Source organism: Homalodisca vitripennis, chromosome 5 (genome assembly GCF_021130785.1).
Source record: "Homalodisca vitripennis isolate AUS2020 chromosome 5, UT_GWSS_2.1, whole genome shotgun sequence".
In the NCBI taxonomy this organism is placed as follows: domain Eukaryota; kingdom Metazoa; phylum Arthropoda; class Insecta; order Hemiptera; family Cicadellidae; genus Homalodisca; species Homalodisca vitripennis.
The window spans coordinates 67,429,742-67,453,678 of NC_060211.1; the positions used below are offsets into that span (position 1 = coordinate 67,429,742).

Below are 23,937 nucleotides of genomic sequence, written 5' to 3' on the forward strand. Positions count from 1 at the left end.
TTAGTTGTAAAAACACTTTTATTTGAATAAATTTTACCTTAAATAAGGTTCTCACTAAGATCACTGCCTTTATATATACGCCGTTTGAAGCTGTTAGAAGGGCTTGTCACACGTACTACGGTGGGGTGCACATTGGACCATACTTTGTCGCAGAGACACATCAGAATTCCTGCAGCCAACAAGATAAACACGACACAAGCGATGCCTTCCAACACGCTGAGGAATGTATCGTTCTTGGCCTGAATTACTGAAACAGAGTGTTGATCTATATTACAAATGTATTGAGTAAGAAGAACAAAGTAATAACGAAGACCATCCTAAATTAATGGTTTGATTCAACACTTAAACCTTAAAGTCCACTAAATCCATTGATACCTCAAGGTCATTGAAATTCTTTATTTTCTGGAATAAAGTAGAAAACAATGGCATTATATATAGAAAAACATCGTTTGATTATCCTTAAATAAAAATTAATTTGTCTTTTGGAAATTTAAAATTTTTATATTAACTAAAGTTAATTTTTTGTTAGAAAATGTTTCTAAACTAGTGTGATATTTTTTCGAGTTGTCACTTTTGGTCCGTTGAGAGTCAATGGTGTATCTTATATTTGAGTTTGGTGGTTGCCAACTAAATAACTCGTATCATCGAGTTAGGTGGGAGGGTAGTTATATTACTATTATACATATGTATTATTATTAATAAAACATGGACTAAAATATCAAGAATTGCGAGTAAAGAATTTTACAAAAAGAAAAATGTTTTATCTAACTTATACTTATGTAGATAGTAAGTTTCTCGTTATTTAATTTATAATCACCGTATTTATCTACTACACTGCAATGATATAAATAGCGGTTCTCCCGGAAGTCTATTTTGAAGCAGATTCCTGCTTTAAAAAGTTTAAATCTTAAACTATGAACGGTGTATAAACGAAACATGTAATGGAATGCACGAAATTTAAGCGGGTATCTAATATATTATTTTCACAGATTTTCAACATAGTGGTAGATATGTTACTAATTAAAGGAGTAACTAATTAAGTGGACATGTTTATATTATGAGTACTGCTGGATAACTTAATTTAAAAATTGTCTGATCACCTCTTATCGCGTAATAACAATCTCTGGTTACTAGATACTAAGGTTATATAGCGTGTTCAATGGAATAAGAATGATGGGGATAACTCTAAATAAAACTTGACTAAATTAGAAATTGAAATAAATTACAAGTAATGCTGAGCTATTTATGTACGCGTAATGCATACATAAAAAGTCTGTTTATTCCGTGCAGAATAAGGAGACTGTTGATGATAAAATTGACTCTTTAAATTCTCTTATATTAAAGCTGTATGACAAACATGCCCCTCTTGTTACCAAGCGAATTAATAAGAAACGACTCGTTCCCTGGATTACCGAGAATATTCTCGGTCTAATGGCCGAAAGAAACGCCTTGTTTCGGAGGGCTCGGTGCTCTAGAGATGTCAAGTTAATGATACGGTACCGCCATCTTCGTAACCAAGTCAAACAACAAATTAGAAATTCCCGTCTTCGATACATAAATGGTATTTTTTGAAGCAACCCTCTCCTGCCTCTATTAATATTTCACTTAATGATCTAAACGAGTATTTTTCATCATTTTCTTAAAAATCTATCACCGAGGTTGTTCAAACCCATTTAGATGAATTGAACAAACCCATAATATTCCCTCAGACAGCCAGTTTCGTTTGAATCCAGTATTAGAGGTAGATGCCCTTAAAGCAATCAGGCGTATACAAACGAATGCTACGGGTTCAGACAACATATCAATCTTATTAGTTAAGAAAATTCTTTTTGCTATTCTCCCTGTCATTACAGCAATGTATAATAAATCTCTCACAATAGGTGTTTTCCCTACACAATGGAAGTCCGCCTTAGTTTTTCCACTAAATAAAATTAAATCTCCATCTGAACCCCAAGACTACCGACCAAATTAGTATCTTACCAGTTCTCTTGAAAGGCCTTGAGCGAATAGTTCATTCCCAAATATCAGATTTCTTGTCTAAAAATAATATTATTATTTTTTTTTCAGTCTGGCTTTTGCCAAAACCATAGTACAGAAACTGCACTTCTGAAAATAACTGATGACATTCGATTAGCCATGAATCGAGGTCTTTATACCTTACTAGTTCAGTTCGATTTCAGCAAGGCCTTCAATACAATCATTCATAACATTCCATTTAAAAAGCTTAAAAATTTAGGTTTCTCTGAAAATGCTTTAGCATGGACAAAATCATATCTGATGGACAGAAAGCAGTGTGTGTGCAATGGAAACTCAATGTCTGATTACAGAACTGTGACCTGCGGAGTTCCGCAAGGATCAATTCTTGGCCCATTACTTTTTATTTTGTACATAAATGACATTAACACTGTATTGTGACATTGCAAATTTCACTGTTATTGCTGATGACTTACACATCTACTCACACTTTAACATTATTGACATAAAACAGACTGTGAAGTGGATGAATGAAGACATACAACGGCTTGTTCAAGGGCTTTAAAAAAATGGACTTAAACTTAACCCGGATAAAACCCAACCCGTGATTGTCTGTCATCAACGACTTGCCAACTCCATTGACCTACAAAATACACTGACAATAACTGTAGACGGAAAACTTTTACCATGCGTTGAAAGGGTAAAAAGTCTAGGACCAATCATAAGCAACACACTTGGATGGACCGATGCAGTGGTGTACACCTGTAAAAGAGTGTTCACTGCTGCGCGCACACTGAAACGAATGCAAGGACTTCTACCATTTCACATTAAACTTCTGTTGATCAAGTCACTTGTGTTTCCTTACTTTAACTACTGCAACTTTGTAATCAATGACATGACTATAGCCCTTAGCACTAAACTGCAAAGAGCACAAAATTACTGCAGTCGCTTTCTGTTTGATTTACGTCGAAGAGATCATGTTACACCATATTTTAGACAATCATCAATTCTAAAATTAGCTGATTCTAGATCGATTCGTATTTTATCATTGTTGTACTCTATTATTAATACGGTTTCACCAAAATATTTATCTGAACAGTTTCAGTTTTTGGCGGGGGGTAGCGCAAGAGAAACTCGGTTTGGTGCACTAAGTCTCAGAATTCCAATACACAGAACCAAAACATATAACCTATAACTATTCACCGTTACCGCCTGTACATTATGGAACTCCTTACCAGATCCTGTCAAACAAATTAAGAGCCGAAAACGGTTTGTGGCGGAGCTGTGACGAAAATAACTGGACCGGATGATCGTGGCGGGCGGCGGGGCTACTCTTTGAATCGTGACTGTGTGAATGGAAGAGTGAATGGAATACCGTAAGTATAAGTTATAGTTAATAAGTCTTAATTTGAATTATTAAGATTAATTTTTTACGAGGTTAAATGTAAGAAAGAACCATATGGTCCTAATTTCGCCTCAATAAAGAAGTGTTTCTGTATTTATTTATTTTTTCTTTCTTTTTAATGAATTAGTTATAAATGATTCTGTATTTATTTATTTTTTCCTTCTTTTTAATGAATTAGTTATAAATGACTTAATTATGGTGGGAAGGATGGATCGAATTTGATTGTTCCAGTTCACGTTCCTTTTAATGCAGTGTCTGGAACCTGACGCTCTCACAGACTATTGAATATCAGAAATAAAATATTAATAAAAATCAAACTATATCTATACTTATAATCTAGGTGTCTATGATGCCTAAACGATGTAAACTGTTCGTTTAGTCGTAGACTTCTTTTGGATTTCTTCAGACGAGCAAGACTCCAGGTTCTAGCAGTCAGGTATGTAACAGTGTAAGGTCCAGACACTGCATTAAGAGAAGGTGAAGTGGTGCTAAACTTAACATTCATAGCTATAAATATTATGTATATCAATATTGGTTATAAATTTCACATACAATCTGTAAATGACAGATAAAAATGTTCTTCTAATTAAAATAAATCTTGGTAATATTTTTTAATTTCCACTTTAATTTAACTAAAAGTAAAATTTAGTCAAAGTGAAATTCGTAACTATTCTGGGATGGTTTTCAATCCTTGTTTTTGTATTACCTTACAAAAAATCACTAAATAAAAAAACAAATTAATTAATAATTGTCCTAAAAATACATTGGAAAAAGTAGAATCAATTTTGTTAAGTTTTCTCAAAAAGCCAACTTCAAAAACTATTAATGATGTAAAAATTAAACTTTTCCTTACTAATCTGTAACACATTCTGAATTGCGATACAAAAAACGGTTAGTACTACTGATGTAACTGTATTATGAGACATATCACTATGCGTACAATATTAAAGATACTAAACCTAAATCCAATAAAGTAAATAAAAAATGATCTTCTGATGTAAAGTAACCATATTTAAAATCAATATTATTTTATGTCAATATACTCAAGTTTCAATATTGAACTAAAATTAAGAAAAAGTCATTAGATATGTCAGAGGTCTTGAAATATGAAATCGGAACCCAATAGGGTGGGTTTTAGATGATTACCATAATTAATAATTAACAGAATCCAACCCAGTAGAGGGAACGATTAGGCAACTAATTATATGTGTCATATTTAACTGATATAGCTTAATCATACTTATTGTAAAAGAATCATGATTTAAAACCTTTTTAAATACATACTTCTACTCAAAATGTTTACAAATACTGTAAAAGAATACTTTGCATAATTTATATAATATTGTTACTTAATTTAAAGAATACTGGTATTATGTGAGTACTACGATAGAATTACATTATTAAAACTATTTTCTCAAAAAAAAAAAAAAAAAAAAAAAAAAAACATTATTTACTTTTATAATTTTATGATTACAGCAAGTTATCTGACAATGTAGTCAACTGACAAACAAGTGTGTCTCATATTATGTATTATTTATTTATATATTAATCTCTATATATGTGTGAGGAACATATATACGTATGGGCTTGTAATACTTATATACTCATTCACTGATAGGCTTGCAACCCTAGAAGAACTATATTATTGTTTTTAAATTTCCCGATGTCCTAGAAAGATGAAATTTGAAATACATATGTTTTATGCTATAAGTAGATAAATAATAGTATAAAAGCGCGCATAATTTATAGTGTAATTCAATTCCTTATTTTAAATAAATAAATCGAAATTCCAACAGTTTTGCTATTATCCCCTCTAGCTAGTCGCTATTTGAAGGAAAACTAAATCTTCTTAGTCAATTGTCGTATTAGCATACGGAAATTGTATTAAAAATAATATATTTAATAACTTGTAACTCTATGAACATATAACTTAAATATAACGATGTAAACAAAAATTAAATATAATCACCCGCAGAAGTATATAATAATTTAGATGGGATAAAAATACCTAATATAGCTAATGATTGTTAAAAATATTTTAATAATTATGTTGTTCACAATATTTTTACTGAAGATATTTATTTCCAATAATAAATAGATCCTGATCAACGAACATAAATAACATGGCACGAATAGAAATAATAGTACACCTTAGCAAATACAATATTAAACAATTCACATAATAAAAACATCCTAAGTAACAACAAAAATATAAATGACAGATATAACAACAAAATCAATAACAACTCATCCGAAAATAACAGTACACAATAAAACAACACTAGAAATATTACAAAACGTTTGGTAGCATAAATATAGTATAAAAAGTCAGAAGCAGAATCTTTAAATATAAAAAAATGGGCACCCTGTGTTGTCAATTAACAGCCATAGAAAAGAGATCCTTGTGTCTTCTTTGTTTAATGTATGTATTATAAAAGGTTTATGGTGTTGTGTTACTAGTTTTTTTAGTGTTACTGTATAATTTTATTTTTATGAAAGGCTAGGTTTATTTATTGCATTGGGGCCGTCTTTAGTTTAAAAAGTAAGTAGTTACCTTTCATGTTGGTTTGAGATATTATTCTAAGACCTATTAACCTGATTTAAATTAATCAGACTATCTGTATAATCAAATTAATCAGTTGCTTCAAGGTACGTAATACTTGTTTAAATCAGTAGAAATAAAAAGTAATTAGGTTTTATACCTCAAAAAGTGTTTTTTCAATGAAACTATGAATTTATTTATATTGGTTTACATATTAAGTTCTAATGGAAAATAATTAAGCAGCCTTGTTGTTTTGTATTCCAAAGTTGATGTCCCATAGTTGTTAGATTGCCTTCTTCTCAAATTATAGTCTATATTTTGTAGATAGTATTCCTAAAAGTATAATTATATTATAAACAAATATGTATACATTACTAGTGAATGAGCATAATAAAAAAGGTTGAACTCCATGTAAAAGAGCTCTATGAATTCTGTTCAAAATATTTTTAACCGGTGATAATATATACTGAGGTGCCACAAAATATTTGATTATGCCATAATAAAAAGTAGACTGAAATCAACTGTTCGTTAGAGGTTACTGGAAAGTATGCACTGAGCCTGTTACATTTGAAAATTTTAAATTTTAGGCTAGCTAAATGGTGTATATAAATGTTAAAAAGCACAGGTGATAAAATACTTCCTTGAGTTAGACCATAATTCTGATCATAACGTTCACTTATGTATGGTCCTATATTTACGTTCATACTTCTATCTAGAAAATATTTTTGAAAAACATTTAATAATGGACCACTTATACCAAGTTTTACTAACTTTTACAATATTATTAGGTAGTAAACCAAATAAAAGGCCTTTGACCTTATTAAAGATTCTTATTTATAAATTATTTGTGACATTTTGAAATAGTTTCAAATATCGTAAATTATATTTAACTCTTTTTCATTGTCTCTATAAATAGTGTTTATAACCTTTTAACTCAATAACAAGCCATGGAATTGGTTCCTTTTTTGTTATAGGCTTATTACTTATTCAGTTGTACTATTTTTATAAATATTATCAAATCTATCGACTAGGTTATTATAAATACCTTCAGGATCATGTAGATCTAATATGAGAAGCCAGTTTGTCTAATTTAGGTTCTCATTTACCTATTTATTACTTAGTACTGTTTGTGTAATAAATATTGTGTAATATCCTTTGTCCTAAATGTATTAACTGTAATCTCTGCATAATTGCAGGAATATCCTTGTCCAGTAATGATCGGCAAGTTTATATACTACAATAAAAGATGAAAGGCTATCGTTAGTAGTATTGTACAACTCTACCTTAGATGGACAGTATTGTACTATAAATTTTGTTAGTCTATAATATATTAAAATATTAGCCTGATCCATACTAATTTTAAAATAATATATATTAACATCACCTACCAAAAAATATGTTTTGTTTTTTTTATATAGTTTTAGTATAAGAAGTTTCTAACAATAAATTAAATTTGTTTATATTTTGATTTCCAGGCCTATGTAATGCAATTAATACTACTGACTCATTTTTAATTAGAAATTATGTTGTTAAATATTCGGTGGATGAAAAATGAAATTGTAAGATTATATCTACTATTGTAAGTTCTCTTACAGTTATACCTCCTCCTTAACCATTTTGTCTACGTTAGAACATTGAGTTAAGGCCCGGAATATCGTCTAAACATGATTCCTATTGACATATGCTTATTTCAGTTAGCATTAAAGTATCAAGATAGTCTAGTGATCTATTGAATCTTAACAATAATTTGTTCCAGAGTTTTCTTATACTTCTTATATTAGTACTGATTATCCTAAAGTTCAATTCATCATGTGAATAATTCGATTTAAGGATGTATAATTCTTATTCCAGTTCGAAAACTCCATAAAGTTCTTATACAAATTTAAATTTAGTTCATCTGTATTTTTTACGTGTTTGAACTATTGAAAATGTTGTATGTATTATTATGTAAGAAACTTTGGTTAGTGTATTTAAATAGGCTTAAGGAAACTAGAATAATATATTTAAAAATTTACAATAATTGATAATAGATTAACTCTTAGTTAAGTGATGAAAATATATTAATGTTTGGACTAATGATCTCTATAGTCTTAGGTTTATGCTACCTTATTTGGATCATTAGGTATTATTATACAGTGCCTTTGATAAGTTATCTTTTTTAATCACATTTTATTGCCATTTATATTTCAGAAGATTTCCAATGCCCTTTATATTTTATTGCCATTTTTAAGCCTGATATATTTATAGCCATTTTGATATTTTACTTGTTTAGCCATTTTCGTCAAACTTGAAAAATATGGCGTAAGGTGGTCATTAAAATAAATGGCTCTTTCAGGCTGATCATTATTGATCATTGAGGTATTAGATCTAATATTACGACCTGGTACGTAGCTGTCCATAATGCCTCAGGTTGAACACTGGACTATTATAGGTACTGTAGATTTGGTAGAGAGTAGCCTATATGCAGTGATGTCTTCTTTTTTTCAGAGTAATGTTCATGGAATGTAGTAGGTCACTGATATTTTGGCACATATTCTTTTTATGTTCCAGGGAGCCTTGTTATAATAAAGTTTTTAGTCCTTCCATGTTGTTTCTCACATTATATTTCCAATTTCAGCTCTTCCATCTCCTTACAAAGTTTTGAATATTTCACCTTCTTGGTACTCTATGAACCTGGTTACAGACTCTTACAACAAGTGTTACTACGTTGTGGAATCACTCCTTAATAATAATAATATAATAATAACTTAATAATTGAGGTTAACACTCGATTTTTACCATAAGAGGGTCTACAATTGATACATACCCTATCTGCCTTCTTTTTCTTGCTCTTGGGCCTTCCAGGTTGACTTCTGTACTCCAGCGCAATGGAAATGAAGATATAACCCACATTTTCCACAAATAGTGCAATACCCATTTTTGTGCAGGGGTTTCTTACACGTCTCACATATCATGCTAATTCAAAATTGTATTTATAATGTATTTAATGGCTTGTGAGAGTCTAAAACAATATGAAGGTATTTGGATAAGTATGTCCCTATATTACGTGAGGTTATCAACCAAGAGAGTTTAATGCAAACTAACTTCAAAGTCTATTTGGCCTACTCATAAATAGTTGAAATATTTTTTCTATAAAGTTTCCTTATGATGCCTGTTTGTTATTTCTATGTGAATCCTGTTTCACCCAATTTTAAAACTTAAAACATTATAACAATTGTTACAAATATATGAAACAATTTAATGTATGATGATCTTTAACATATAGTATGAATTCAGTGGTACTGTCACAGAGGCAATGATAGTAATAATAATAATAATAATATTAATAATAATGTTAATAATAATAAATTATTACATCTATAATTAATAAAGTATGATCACAAAGTGGATCAGCAAATCCATTGAATATTATCCAAATCCATTAAACCCGATAAGAATATTAATTATTCATTTTAGTTTAAAATTTATTATTGATATCTATTTAGCCTCATTTAAGAAATAAAAAAATATATTTCAATTCGATAAACGACATCTCACTTTCACAAATCATCTGGTCACGGCCAAGGTGGAAGTTCCGTGGGCAGCGGCACAGAGCAAGCGACTCCTGTACGACGCAATGGTGGGAACATCCCTTGGATGTGCATTGGTCGATCTCAGGAGGAGTCTGCAGTTCCGGATCGATGACTTTCATATGCCAAACCGTCTGGAAAATTAATGGACATGTTAAAATGCAAGTAGTTAAATAGAATGATATAACAGAGTATTGATGGATTGACAGAACATAATGGCAATCCTTAATAAACTGACTGTAAAATTATTGATACTATTAATAAGATCAAAATTTTTATTTTTATACTTATTGTTTGAAAAAAGATTAAGTAATACATAAAAAAAATTTACATCCCTACGGCACTCTAAAGGTAAAATCTGATAGCCTACTGAGTGAGGCTTTAATAACGATTAGTCAAATTCCATGGTTGGACATACATCATCGTAGGAAATAAATTTATTGTCTATGTAGAAATGAAGTTTCATTCAAAATTTAAAATCTGCTGATAAAATAGTTGTAGAAGTAATTTGAGGCATGCTACATTAAAGGTTTTGTACATTAGGTTAGATTTCATATCAATGTTGCAAATGATAAGAGTTCCGGTGATCTAGGAAGAGTAATACAACGCAAGAGTACGCCGATATTAAATCTTGTGACCAATTTGTAACATAGACTTTGAACTCTTTTTTTTTTAACTCTGTGAATACAAATCATGTGTTAAAATTTAATATGTTCATATGTTCTGTTTGTTTACGAATTTATTTATTATGCTACTTTTATATTGTAATCAGGGTTACCAATGAGACCAATGTAAATCCGCTAACCCTCAGCTAAATGCAATTACATATCAAGCACCCAATCGATATCACTGTTACCTATATAGAAATTAAGTATCAAACAAAATTTATAATCTATTTCTTTTTCGAAATATAGTGTAGAGAGATATACACACATACTGACAGATATTCAGCCCTCTCAAGGGACAGGTTTCGCTATCATCAGTAAATAAGCTCAAGTAAAGGTTTAGGAAGTGGATCACCAAACAGAGACGAGAAAAAATAATGTGGATTTTATTCCCACTTAAAAAAGTAACCAGTAGTTTGGCACAGTATGACATAGTCTGATTTCTTATGTTTACGCTGTCGATATTATAATTCTTACATCAAAGTCTCCTTGTTTACATTAATTGTGTAATCGATATTTCAACGCAGTGCGTACCATAAGATTTTTATGTAAGTATTGCATAAATTTATACCGTTTATCCACTATGTTATAAAAACTACAATAACACATATCAGATAAGATTGGTGGATTTACGTCAGTTATTTCCACCCATCTCTAAGACTGAAGAAGACCTGAGATAGTTATAAAATAAGTTCAATATTCAAGTATAATTATGATAATTATTATCATCCAAAGAGTCAAGTATTTCTTGTTGGCTACCGATATCTGGCGGCATAAGAGAGCAAGCTTTGGTTCTGAGTTAGCGATAGCAAAGGTCAAATCATGTATATGGCTGTAAAACTTTTATTCATTAACATCGATCTTGTACTGTATCGACTTTCTCCCTTATTCTGTTTGATAAGATCCTCGCACAGGCCAGTGGCCCATGAGGAAGGCTTAAAAGAGGGTCGGCCTCTCCTTAAAAAATTATATTTAAGAAACCCAGTGTCAACGTGATCAACTAGATCTACAAATGTTTAGCTATGAACGAAATTTTCTTCCATTATTTGCAGTAATATTTGTGTTATATTTTACAAGTTTTGCGTAAATGTAGAAGGAAAACTAGATGGTATTTTTATTAAATTCGGAATAAGTATGTTTGGAACCATTGAGAGACTTATCTCTTTTTTGGTGCATTATACGAGCTAAAGATACGTTATTACATAAATATATATCTCCTCACCTTGGATAAGTTAGTAAGTTGTTGTTTAGAACTAGCGTGGTCAGCAACAGAGCGAGTAGTCAAGTAAGTGCCGTTACTGCTATCGTAACACAAGTAGAGCTGCGACTTATACACACTGAAGCTCCAGATCTTACCATCGACCTCATCATGTATGAGAAGAGGCTCAGAACTGTGGTATTCGAGGTAATAGATACCATTGAAGCTCTTGTTACGACTGAGCAGGTAGATTCTCTTTGCCACCATGTCCAACACGAGGTTCACAGCTTCGGTGAAGGCGAGTTTAGCAACGGTTGTGATCTCCCTTCCGTCCAGCCCGCAGGATAACACAGAGCCATCTGAGATCCAAAACAAGAGTCTGAGGAAGAAAATGAATCTCAAACAGACCCATGGCTAAGTGATAACATTCAACACTGGAGAACAGTTGTCAAGTTACAAAGTATATATGCTTATACAACTTTAAATTTCGGGTGGAAAGCAACATATGAATAGGTCCTAAAACTCCTAGATCCTTCTGGACTAATATAATCATTCTATCAAATCGAATTAAAATGTGTCATTGGAGAATAGAAAAATGTTCTTCGTGGATCTTTTTCTGGGTTGTTTGAAATTAAAGACGCTCAAATGAATTTTTAAACTAGAAAATTAATGAATGTAAATAAAAGTCATTTGACAAGTATTTGGTCTTCCGATCACATGTTTGTTTGGTTATTTACACACATATGTGACGAAAATGGCTAAATATCAAATAATTGAATCGTAAAAAAGTAGTGCTATCATCCGAGCGGATGATAGATCCGAATTCGAGTCCAGGCGGAGCAAGTAATTTTTGTGATTTATGTTTATTGAAATTATATAAGTAAATATACGTATGGAGACTATATATTAAGAAGGCGAAACTCAAAAAGCTTTTAGTGTAACTTTGTAAAATTTCAAACTCGATGTGTGAATTCGAAAACTCACACACTGCATTTCTTTGACATCGAATTAAAATTGCTTGAGTAATTTCGTTTCTACCCGATATTATTTGCAGTTCATTACGGGCATTACAAATTTTCCAAACAATTATTTGTGGTTGGTAATTCATAGTTGTTTAAATTAATATTAACAATTCATCAAAGCTATGGCTACTTCTACGCAAAAAGCTGTGTGTCTTGTGGTTTACTGAATTTAGATTAATAATCTCAGTTCAAAGACATTTTTGACTGGAGTACGTGTTAATTAGTCTCCTTTGCTTAAAGCAAGCAATGGGTAGAGAAGAAAACAGGTAGTGCTTTGACACGCAAGTCATCAGGGAAGCACAAACATCAGATGAAGACGTAGATCGTATATTGCAGTAAGTCCTTCGAAGTATGTAATTAATCCGGCTTTAGAGCTAGGATTTCCAAAAACAACATTCCACGGGGGACCGTAATATATTGTCAATTCCATGATTACAATTCTAGATATTATTCCACGTTAAGCTAGCAGATAAATCTAAAAGGGTGGAATTTTATAATGCTATGATAACAAAAAAGTAGTTGACGATTTCTTCAGAAGTATTTTTTCACATTAATGTCCATGTCAATTGTCATTAATTTAGAATTTGGGGGTCAGAACCACCATGTCAGTTTTTCGAGCATGAAGTCGACAGTCCAAAACTCAACGCTTCGTATGCTTGAATGCACGATAGATATTTAAAGTAATTTTACTTACAGAGGATTCTGTAACCGGTTCAATATAAAAGATTGAAACTAGGGAAGGCAAAATTTAATTTTAGTAGAGTAGTATGGTGCTTCACCACATTTCCATAACCATATTTCAAATATTCTGGATGACAAGTTTCAAGATCAATGGATTGGGAAAAGAGAACCGATAAAATGGCCACCAAAGAGTCCAGACTTAACTGTAATATAGTTTTATGTTCCTATGTCAAGAAACTGTGTATTCATAAAAGATTATAAACTACCTACGATGGCGGATGAGGGATTTTATTGTAAGCGTTACACAAGAAATGCTGAGACATGTTTTGCGAGAGATTACATTTCGACTTGATACCTGCAGAGACATAAACGCTAGCCATATCGATATTTATTAAGTACTACTAAAAGGTTTTAGAGTTTTGCCATCTGTACATCTATAAATATTACCATATAGTTTAAACTTTATGAGAGAAAATTGATGTTAAGTATGTCAGTTCTTTTTGGATATCCTTGTATAATGTAAAAAATTTCATTAGATTGTTACACAATTTATACTGTAAAAAGTTTATAAATTTCCCGGCCAATTCTACAAAACACATAAGAAAATAAAGGTAATGAATCTACCCTCTGTAAGGATCGATGGCTATGTCAGGAATCCATATCGGACGATTCTGTGACAATGGGACAATCACTGTGATGTTGCCGCCATCTAGATCCGACATCATGATGGCTGCGTCGATGCCGCAATCCGGCCAAAACACATGGTCGTGCACCCAGTCCACCGCGAATGACCAACAGAGCGAAATATTCGCAACTGAAGTAGGACTGAATGACCTACTGGAGTCATTATTGAAAAGAGGAAATCTGAAATTAAGCAATAAACATTTATCAAAAACCTTTACAAGGATTTTGTATTAGTGGGGTATGGTGTTAAATCTCTCTAAAATAAAAACAGAGGCATGGCTTTGTTGAACATTAACAGTAAGAAAATTATGGTGTTCCCAAGGGAACATTGCTTAGACCAGTGTTATTTACTTTTAAATTAATTTACTTGTCTTTAGACATGTCTTATTCAATCTTAACCAGAATCTCAAGAAGTTCTTTAAAGGCGAAAAATTTGTGCTCTAAGAGTCCTAAATTTTGTTTAGGACTATTTGTATATAAAATAAGAATGATTAGATTTCTCACTATAGAAAGCGGGCTATATGAGAAATTTCTGATGGTTCAAGAAAGTGAAATTAGTGTATAAACTTTCTTAAGCAGGTATAAGCAGGTATACAATTTTAAACGAAAGCTGCAATAAAAGCGACTGTTACATCTGCCACATGTAATAGCTGGAAGCATCATAGACGGCTTTGTTGTATTTTGGACCTCGGGAGTACAATAATCTTTAATTTACCACTAAGGAATTAACTTTTAAGGGGCTTAAAAATGTAAAAAATGCATATACTGTTTAACTAAAATAACGCGTTTTTGTTTTAGCTCGTACTATCTGTTTTACAGTTAAAAGCTGTAATAAATAATATAAGTTTTGATATAATCATAGTTATTGACATGAGTTTAATCGTAAACAGATGGTTGTAAACCGAAATCCGCTTACAAATAAAGATCTTTTAATTTATCACTTACTTATACTTTTAATTGTATTTATTTATCTGATTATATAAAATTGCAGTTTATAACAAATTATTAATGTAGAATACTAATCATAATTATTAGTAAGTATAAAATTAATCAGATCATACAGTAAATATCAACATTTAAAAAATAAATATCTAGACACTATTTATTTTTAATAGTAGTTTGCAGGTGATTTTAAATAACCGTCGTAGGCATATCCTTTTTAAATAATACAACCCAAACTCCTAAAAATAAGTGATAATAACAAGAGGATATTCCAATCTCCTGATCCATTTCAGAATGGTTGGACTTGAAGTTTAGAGAGCGGTGTTTGCGGGCCCTGTAGTCGAAGGATGGAACAGTTTTTATGCGCATTTATAGCTCAAATAAATTAAATTTCACATCCCGTGGCAGAGTTTACCTTCTTAAAACGCTCTAGACATGTATACACACTGTGTATGAGAAAGAACCCTACTTTATAAACAAAATTTCTAATTTAGCCCCTTGTAATCTTCTTCTGGTCTAACTTATACCCAGTGGCTCTATGGTTTATATATGTAAACGTTCTGTTGAAAAGTGATTATTTTCGGCCATTGCAATAATTATACTTCCGGCCTAATATAATTAATGAACTGATAGTCTGCTGAGTTATAATACATAGGTTTTTCAAATTTTACCATGCAAATTTGTGTTACATTCTACGTTTTTAGGACAGTCGGAAGTTGAAAAACAAAATATAGTTCTCCTAGGAGTTAAAACCATATATCATCTACACACCTTGGATACTTGATCTGAATGGGGTATTCAACGTGGGGTATTGTAAAGGAGACTGTGTATGCTTCAAAACCGCAAAACCTTGAAGAACTCAGAAATGTAATATTAGAAATGCATTTGAACTTGATTTTGTTCTCAGTCGTTGTATGAAGTGTATACAAAATCGAGGTAGACATTTTGAGTAACATCATATAATGAATTTGTTGTCTTACCTAAAAGTGTTTTATTAAATTAACCTATAACGACTTTAAATTTGTCTGGTGGGGAAACTGAAAAATGCACCTATACAACTAATTACGGCTAATGATTTTCGTTTTTTACGCAATATACGAGGTCTGTTAAAAAAATATTGCGATTTTTTAATTTCCGCGGTATATACATATATTTTTTATTGCAATGAAATAAGGCTATTTCCATTTATACAAATTTGATGTGTATTTATGTATGTATATATATCTTCCGATCATATGTTAGTTTGCTTATTTAAACGCATATGTTACAGATACGGCCAAATACAAAATAATTGAATCGGAAAAAGTAAGCGCTCTGTGGTGTAATGGTAGCACATTCACCCGGCAAGTGAGAGATCCGGGTTCGACTCCCTGTGGAGCAAGTACTTTTTGTGATTCAATGTTTCTTGAAATTATATATATATATATATATATATATATATATATATATATATATATATTGGTTTTTATATTTTTTTGCGTTTTGTTGGTACATACGTGTCTTATCTATGCCAACAAGTTCGGCCATTTTGAATGTTCTGTTAATGCTTGAAAGCTGATTTGCTTGCATGTGTTATGGCTGGTATTCTATTTGTCCCTATTCGGAAAAATGGGTATTCTGTATAAAGTTTTGTGTTGAAACGAAATTAAGTGCGCGGACGCATTCCAAATGTTGACAGTGGCTTATAGAGAAGCTACCTTGGACCGAAGCAATGTCTATCGGTGGTACAAAAGGTTCTCAGAGGGCCGAAAGGATGTGATCGAGGAACAACGGGCCAGACCCCCGAGCACGTCAAGATGAGACGAAAACATTTATGAAATGAAGAAAATAGTATTAGCCAATCGTCGAATTACCATTAGAGACGTCGAAGAGAATATGAACAACTTGATTGGCTCGTGCCAGATTAGAGCACGGGTCACCACACAATTTGTACCAAAATTTATCAATATCGACCAAAAACATGAGTGCATTAACTCTGTCCGCGATGACCCAAATTTGCTCCAGAAGGACATAAACGGTGACGGATCTTGGGTTTAAGGTTTTGACGTGAAAACCAAAGCTCAATTATCCCAATGGAAGCTGCCGCACGAGCCAAGACAGACAAATCGCACCAAGTAAGGTCGAATGTGAAAGTTATGCTTACACTTTTTTCCCGCAGGGCAGAACTGTCAATAAGGAATATTATCTGGAAGTTGTGCGCAATTTGCGTAAATCAATCTACCAGAAACGCCGCGATTTGTGGAAGAGCAAAATTGGCTTTTGCAACACGATAACGCCCCTGCTCACACATTGTTACTTGTGCACGATGTTTTGGCCAAAACTAACGCACTGATTATGCCACAGCCACCGTACTCCCCTGTGACGTTTTCTTGTTCCCGAAACTGAACAGGAAGGATTACGCTTCACTATAATTGATGAGATAAAGACAACATCGAAGGAGAAGCTGAACAAGATCACAAAAATTGTTTTTCTGAAGTGCTTCGAGGATTAGAAGAAACGTTGGCACAAGTGTATACTATCTAATGGGGGTTACTTTGAAGGGGTAAAATTGAGATTAACGATTAAATAAATCATAAAAAACAAAAGTTGCGATATTTTTTTACCAGCCCTCGGTTATATATATATATATATATATATATATATATATATATATATATATATATATATATATAGACTGTACTTGTTCTAAATTACTACTGGCTTACTGTGCAACACGCGTGGAGAAACTTTAAGGAAATTTCAAGCTTATTAGATCTGTAGATTTGGAATGCTTCACTGTTTATGAATGTTTTATTGAGCCTGTTACATTCTTAATAAAGTTGGCGCATTCGTAATAATTGGGAGCGATCATGTCAGCAATTCTGAGCTACGAGACAAATTAAATGTTTTGATTGTTCTCTGTGAGTTATAAAGAATTATAGCCTGAATAACTTCAACTTACTTCATTTACACATGGCAAATTACAGCAATAAAACATTTGAAACCCTATAATAAAAACTAGTTACAATATTAATAAGCTCTAGTTAGTGTAAGAATGAGGTAGTTTTCAAGAATATTTATTTTTTATTCTACTTACCGATAAATGCGGTTATCCCAAGCAGCAAATGCTTCTTTTCTCTGGTAGTGGTAGTCGACTGCGGACACAGGAGCCGATGGTAGTACCAAAGAACGGAAACTGTGTTCTGAACTGTTGAAATATTCTACTCCATCATCATATGCTACGAGAATATCTACTCCATCTGAAGATCAAATAATACATTTGTGAAAATGGCTTTATTTAATAACTAATTCAGATGAATCTACAGAACAAACTGAGAATCACTATCTAAGGATGAGATTTCGTTAGAAATCATTTAGGTAAATAATTATACTAAAATTTAGAAATGGAAAACTCTGCTTATCTTTGATTTTTGTATAGTCATTGGTAAAGTTAATTGGTTATCCCCATACAAGCAAATTCAGATACATTTACATAGAATTTGTTTATTTATATAACATTCTATAATATCTAAATTTTCATCCATTACAAATTTAAATAAAAATGTTCTGAGAACATTTGGGTATGTTGATTTCCTTATATGTTAGTTTTATTGCATTTAATAAAAAATATAAAACCGCTAAAAATTATAAGAAGAAATTTATTTTATATTCCAAAGTTTTTTTAGAATCTAGTTAAATATTAAACTCTCATTGGTTAAGGCATCCGCTTGTATAATTGCACATTTAACTATTATGTAAGAAAATGTAGGACCTAAAAGGATACTTATACTTGGATAAAACATATGAAGATAAAAAGCTTATTTTTAGTATATACTACGTAAGTTTTTCTTATATTAAATATTCGTTTTTATTCTGAAGTTTATTTTTAAGTTATAAAAATAACTAGTTATAAAAAAAACAATAAATGAAACTATAGTCATAATAAACAAAATTACATTTTTTATATATAATAACAATGCAAACATGTTTATTGTATCTTCAGAGTTCTCTGGTTGTTCATAGAAAAATAATATAAACATAACCTCACCATCTTTAAAAAAGTCTATTATTGCTATTTGACAGACTGGCAATTAATAAAATAATTTTCATTGGTGCTATTGATATATAACAGCCTTGAAGTTTACATGAATGTAAAATTATTACTCTTCACTTAAACTATTGGCATTTAAAATATATATTGGCGAGAAATACAAGAGGTATATATATATATATATATATATATATATATATATATATATAAATTGTATATATATATATATAAATTGTATATATATATATATATAAATTGTATATATATATATATATATATATATATATATATATACAATGTTTAGTACTGTATAATAGTCCTCAAAATATAGCAATACAATAATATTGTTTCCATTTTAAGCCAAAATTGTGGCACCGATTGCAAACTCATTAATTCTTAATTTCATTACTTATTAACAAAATTAAGTACCGATCACACATTTAGAGTAGCATATAGTTGCTTATGAATGTTAATCTGTTCTAATCCACTAAAAAACACAATAAAGAGTAAACTATGATAAAGAAAACTATCGCAGATTATAATTTTGGCCAATCAAAATCAGGCTTATACTTGACACTGCTGTGTATTTTGTAACAATTCAAGATGATATTCTAATAACCATTAGTAACCTACATTTAGTTTTAAAATATATTATTACCTGTTAATCACTTGAAAACTAATCTTAATAACAACAATACCTGCTCTGTAACAGATGAGAAATACACAGAAAACCGTAATAATACGCATTAGAAGAATAATAAGTAGACGAGTAGATCAGCTCCCGTGCAGCGGCTACTACTGGGCTGATAACACTTGAGATGACCCTCATCCTCATTAGATTGAGAGGTGACGTCACTGTTGGCCAATTATACTGTTCTTGCTGAGCTCTTGTAATCGGCTAGACTGTTGTGTTGGGCTGGAGTGGGCTGTGGGGAAACCACAACAATACAGATGTAATGTAACTACAAGAACAAAGCATGGCCTCTGACGTTCTCGTACTTCTGATCTGTATTAAATTTATTACCAAGTGGAATAAAATATGGTATGTATGCGTTAAAACTATGGTATGTCACTGTATTAAATTCTGTATAATTTCTTTGTCTTATCACTTACTATTTATGGTATTAATCGAGAAATTGGGTTGGCACATACAAGTACTTATGGCTCTCAAAATATTGTAAACATATAAATATTTATATATTATTATTGTCTAGGTAGATAACATATATATTAAATATTACTGTCTAAATCAGACAACATGAAAAACTTGGTAAATTTAGAACATCATGGAATTTCTTCTTGAGTCTTCCTCTAAATTCTTTGGAGAGGTATTGAATATCTAAGGAAAATGCAGTTATTTTTACACTGTGGAAATAACTAACGACCATACTATCAAATGATGACTGCAATACTTAAGCTTAATTTTCTTTTGTTTATTGAGTACGACGTATTAATTTCTTTATTCATTACTATATCTTAAGTTCGAAAATTGTATTTACAATTTATGTTTAATTAAATGAACAACCTATTACAGAGTACCTCATTGGGTTATATTTTTCCATTATAGATATTAAAATGGAACTGTAAAATTAAAAAAATATGCTAATACCATTTTGCAATAAATTCCCTATCAGTGTTTCATATCTGATGATCACATAGCATCTCATCAAATTTTGGAAACGTACCATGTCACCCCTTGCCTAGAATATTCAACCGCCATACCACCTACAACAGTTAATATAGTTAACAGAGCAGACACAGTCAATATTGCTGGCTAACCACTTATCCGATGGTTACATTCCATCTCATCAAATTTTGGCCACGCACCAGGTCACTCCTTGCCTAGAATATTCAACCGCCATACCACCTACGACAGTTAATATAGTTAACAGAGCAGACACAGTCAATAATGCTGGCTAACCACTTATCCGATCGTCACATTCCATCTCATCAAATTTTGGCTACCCCTTGTCTAGAATATTCAACCGCCATACCACCTACGACAGTTACACAGTCAATAATGCAGGCTAACCACTTATCCGATGGTCATACTCCATCTCATAAAGATTTGGCTACGCACCGGTTCACCCATTGTCTACAATATTTAACCGCCATACCACCTACAGCAGTTAATATAGATAACATAGCAGACACAGTTAATAATGCTGGCTAACCACTTATCCGATGGTCACACTCCGTCTCATAAAACTTAGACTGCGCATCATGTCACTCCTGGCTTAGAATATTGTACCGCCATACCACATATTGCAGTTAATATAGTTAACTGAGCTGACGCAGCCAATACTGGTGGCTAACCAATTATCCAATGTCACATTCCATCTCATCAAAGTTTTAACTACGGACCAGGTCATTCCTGGTGTAGCTAAATATCGTCATACCACCTACTGTAGTTAATATAAATTTTTGACCACATTTAGTACATTTTACCTTAGATTTTACTATGTGAAACCATACAACAGTAAAAAAGAAATACTTAACGCACAACCTAAAGTCTTCTTTTTAGGTCTAATAAAAAGCAATACATTTTCTTATTTGTTTATTGTGACATTTTTATTTATTACGCCATATAAAATATTTATTATCTCCATTATCGTTATTTTCCCCAATATAACTATTAAGTACAATAATAATTCTCCTCAGCGTTTACACACTTCAAAACTTTAGGAGGATTTTCCGTAAAGTTGCAGTACAATATTAATGCGTAGTATAAATCTTCTTTTCCATTAAGTTAATAAAAATACTATTTATTTTAATGTAATTTATAAAAGATTAGTCGAAATTTATTCAACATCAAAGTACATGTAACATAATCCATACACACGTTTATCTGTACTTATACATTCCATAAATTTATACGGATTGTATATTTCTGAAAAAGTGGCTTTAATTAGTTAATCATTAATGAATTTATTTAATTAACTTTAATGTCATTGACTTTAATGTGGGAAGTATACTTTATACATTATTATTTACTAATATTATTTAACAAAATTTATGAAAATGGAATATCACATGTTTATCCATAAACAACATAAAGAATCAAGGTTTATATAACAGTACATTTATCTAGCGACTGTTATTAAATTTTGCCAGTTTATGTTTTCTTCGCTAAACAATTCTTGTGGCCAACGCTGCACAATGAAATGCGCTGGTTTAATAAAAGTTGATGTGAGATGACAATACAACACTCGAGTGTTTTCACCACTTTTATTCGCAGAGACCTTTTATATTTTTAGTTTATCGTATCAAGGAATAGGGTTACACAGTTTTTGTGTCTTCTTTATTGAATCATAGTGTCAAGAATACAAATTGTTTGTAGCATATACAACCATAATAACTATTTTATAATTTATATTATTTGTTAGTTTTTTATTTTTATAATCTTGATTAAATAGTAAATAAATTTCATTTGTGTCTGTTTGTCTATCAATCCAAAAATCCGCGCGATATCTCGTAAATTAATCTTTTAAAGAATTTATCATCTATATAATTGTTCCCAAAGCCTTTTCTTCTAGTTTTATATACCTTGGTAACGTATTTCTCGTACCAAATTCTATGTACTTGAGACACAGCAGTGTCCGATACAATGACTGAATTAACGACTGTCTCAATAAATTATCGCTCATGTGCTCGATACACTGCTAAAGGAATGTAATAGGAAATAATTTAATTTACGGCTAAACCTCAAACCATCTACGGTACGTGCTCCAGACTACTGAAGCGTTAGAGGAAATAATTTTTTTTTCAAGTCAAAGAAAAAACTTACCCGGATTGTTCCAGGATAAAACTACAATAAAAAACAACTAAAAGCTTGTTTAAAATATATAAATTCTCTGTCTGGTCTGTGGAGTCCTATTCTAGATGATTTAATATTCTTGTCTTGGCTGAAGGTATAAAAGTAAACTTGGTAAATGAATACTAGACTAAAGAAATAGCTTTCAAGGTAGTTAGATACTCTTCATATCTAATGGAGAATAATATACAAGGAGTTGGGAGGAAACTTTAACGTAGGACTAGTTCAAAATGTACATTCTTTAAACTTGTTTAAAAACCTCCATTGAATATGAAGAGCCAATAAGTACCTTATAAACTATTTATTAAGCCCAGAGTTCATTTACTAAGTTTAAATTTCACAACTTGAGCCAAGACAAGAATATTAAACCACCTAGAACAGAACCTACATTGTAAGGTATTCGAATTTTTAACCAACGTAATTTTTAAAGAGCGAGCCCTTAGAGATCGGATTTGCGGCATTATAATCTATTAATATAGACCTTTAACTTGATGTAATTTTCGACCTATGCTTTCATTTCAGGTTTTCTTCTGACTCCTGACGGGCCATCTCCCTGACATGATAAAAAAGTAGTAGTCGCTTCAAAAAGTGGATTTATAGGTGCAAAATGATGTACCAAGTTTTATTGCTTTATCTGTAATTGTTCGGCAATTATCAAGCCCATTGAGGAGTTTTTTTACACCCTGTAAACATTCTGACGTTTACGCACCTAACCTTTATACAATCTAGCCCCTTTGACTTGCCAACTCTGAAGCGAGGGAGACTTTCATCCAGCGTACAAGTGATTTATCATCCTGACCTGATAGTACGTCAGGACGGGAAGACTCGACCTGCAATTGTTTTACAAAAAGTAAGAAGTGAACCCTATTTGTATCGATTGTACTTGCATCGTTAAAGTTGAAGACGTTAATAATAATTTTTTCGCCGTAAAATTTTGTACCGTTACACATTTCTTTGTTTGAAGGTTATTTTTGACGATGGAAGGATTGTGAAGGAAACAGGATTTTTCCGGACATAGTGTTTCCGGAAACGTAGTGTTACTGATTTCTTCTTTCACTGAACGATGGCAAATGTCCGGAAAAATCCTGTTTCGTTACAGATTTAACGTATATTTTGTTTACTTCTTTCCTTCAGTTCAATTTAATATCCTCAGTGTTATCTTGAAATGATGGAATAAATTTACATTAAAAAGACAATATTGTAACGTATATTTTATCTCAAAGCTGAAATAACTTAACTTTGAGATACAAGGACTATTTTTGAATCTATTATAACTCCTTAAGGATTGATTTTTAGTAGAAATTGATTGTTGAACTTTGACTTACTGTAAAACATTGCACCATACAGTATAAGAACTGCTGATATAAATGTTTATATTTAAAATTTAATATAATTTTTCATAGAAACTATA

At 31.4% G+C, this 23,937-nt stretch overlaps 1 protein-coding gene across 1 annotated transcript; it reads right to left on the reverse strand.

Moving 5' to 3' along the window:
• LOC124362325 (low-density lipoprotein receptor-related protein 4-like) lies at positions 1–19,535 on the reverse strand. Its single transcript, XM_046816735.1, has 6 exons — positions 19,411–19,535; positions 17,759–17,921; positions 13,681–13,920; positions 11,378–11,732; positions 9,459–9,624; positions 1–247 (listed from the first exon to the last, which is right to left on the reverse strand). The coding sequence occupies exons 1-6, from the start codon at positions 19,457–19,459 to the stop codon at positions 39–41; spliced, it is 1,182 nt and encodes a 393-aa protein (XP_046672691.1). The 5' UTR covers positions 19,460–19,535; the 3' UTR covers positions 1–38.
• Positions 19,536–23,937: the final 4,402 nt, after the last annotated feature.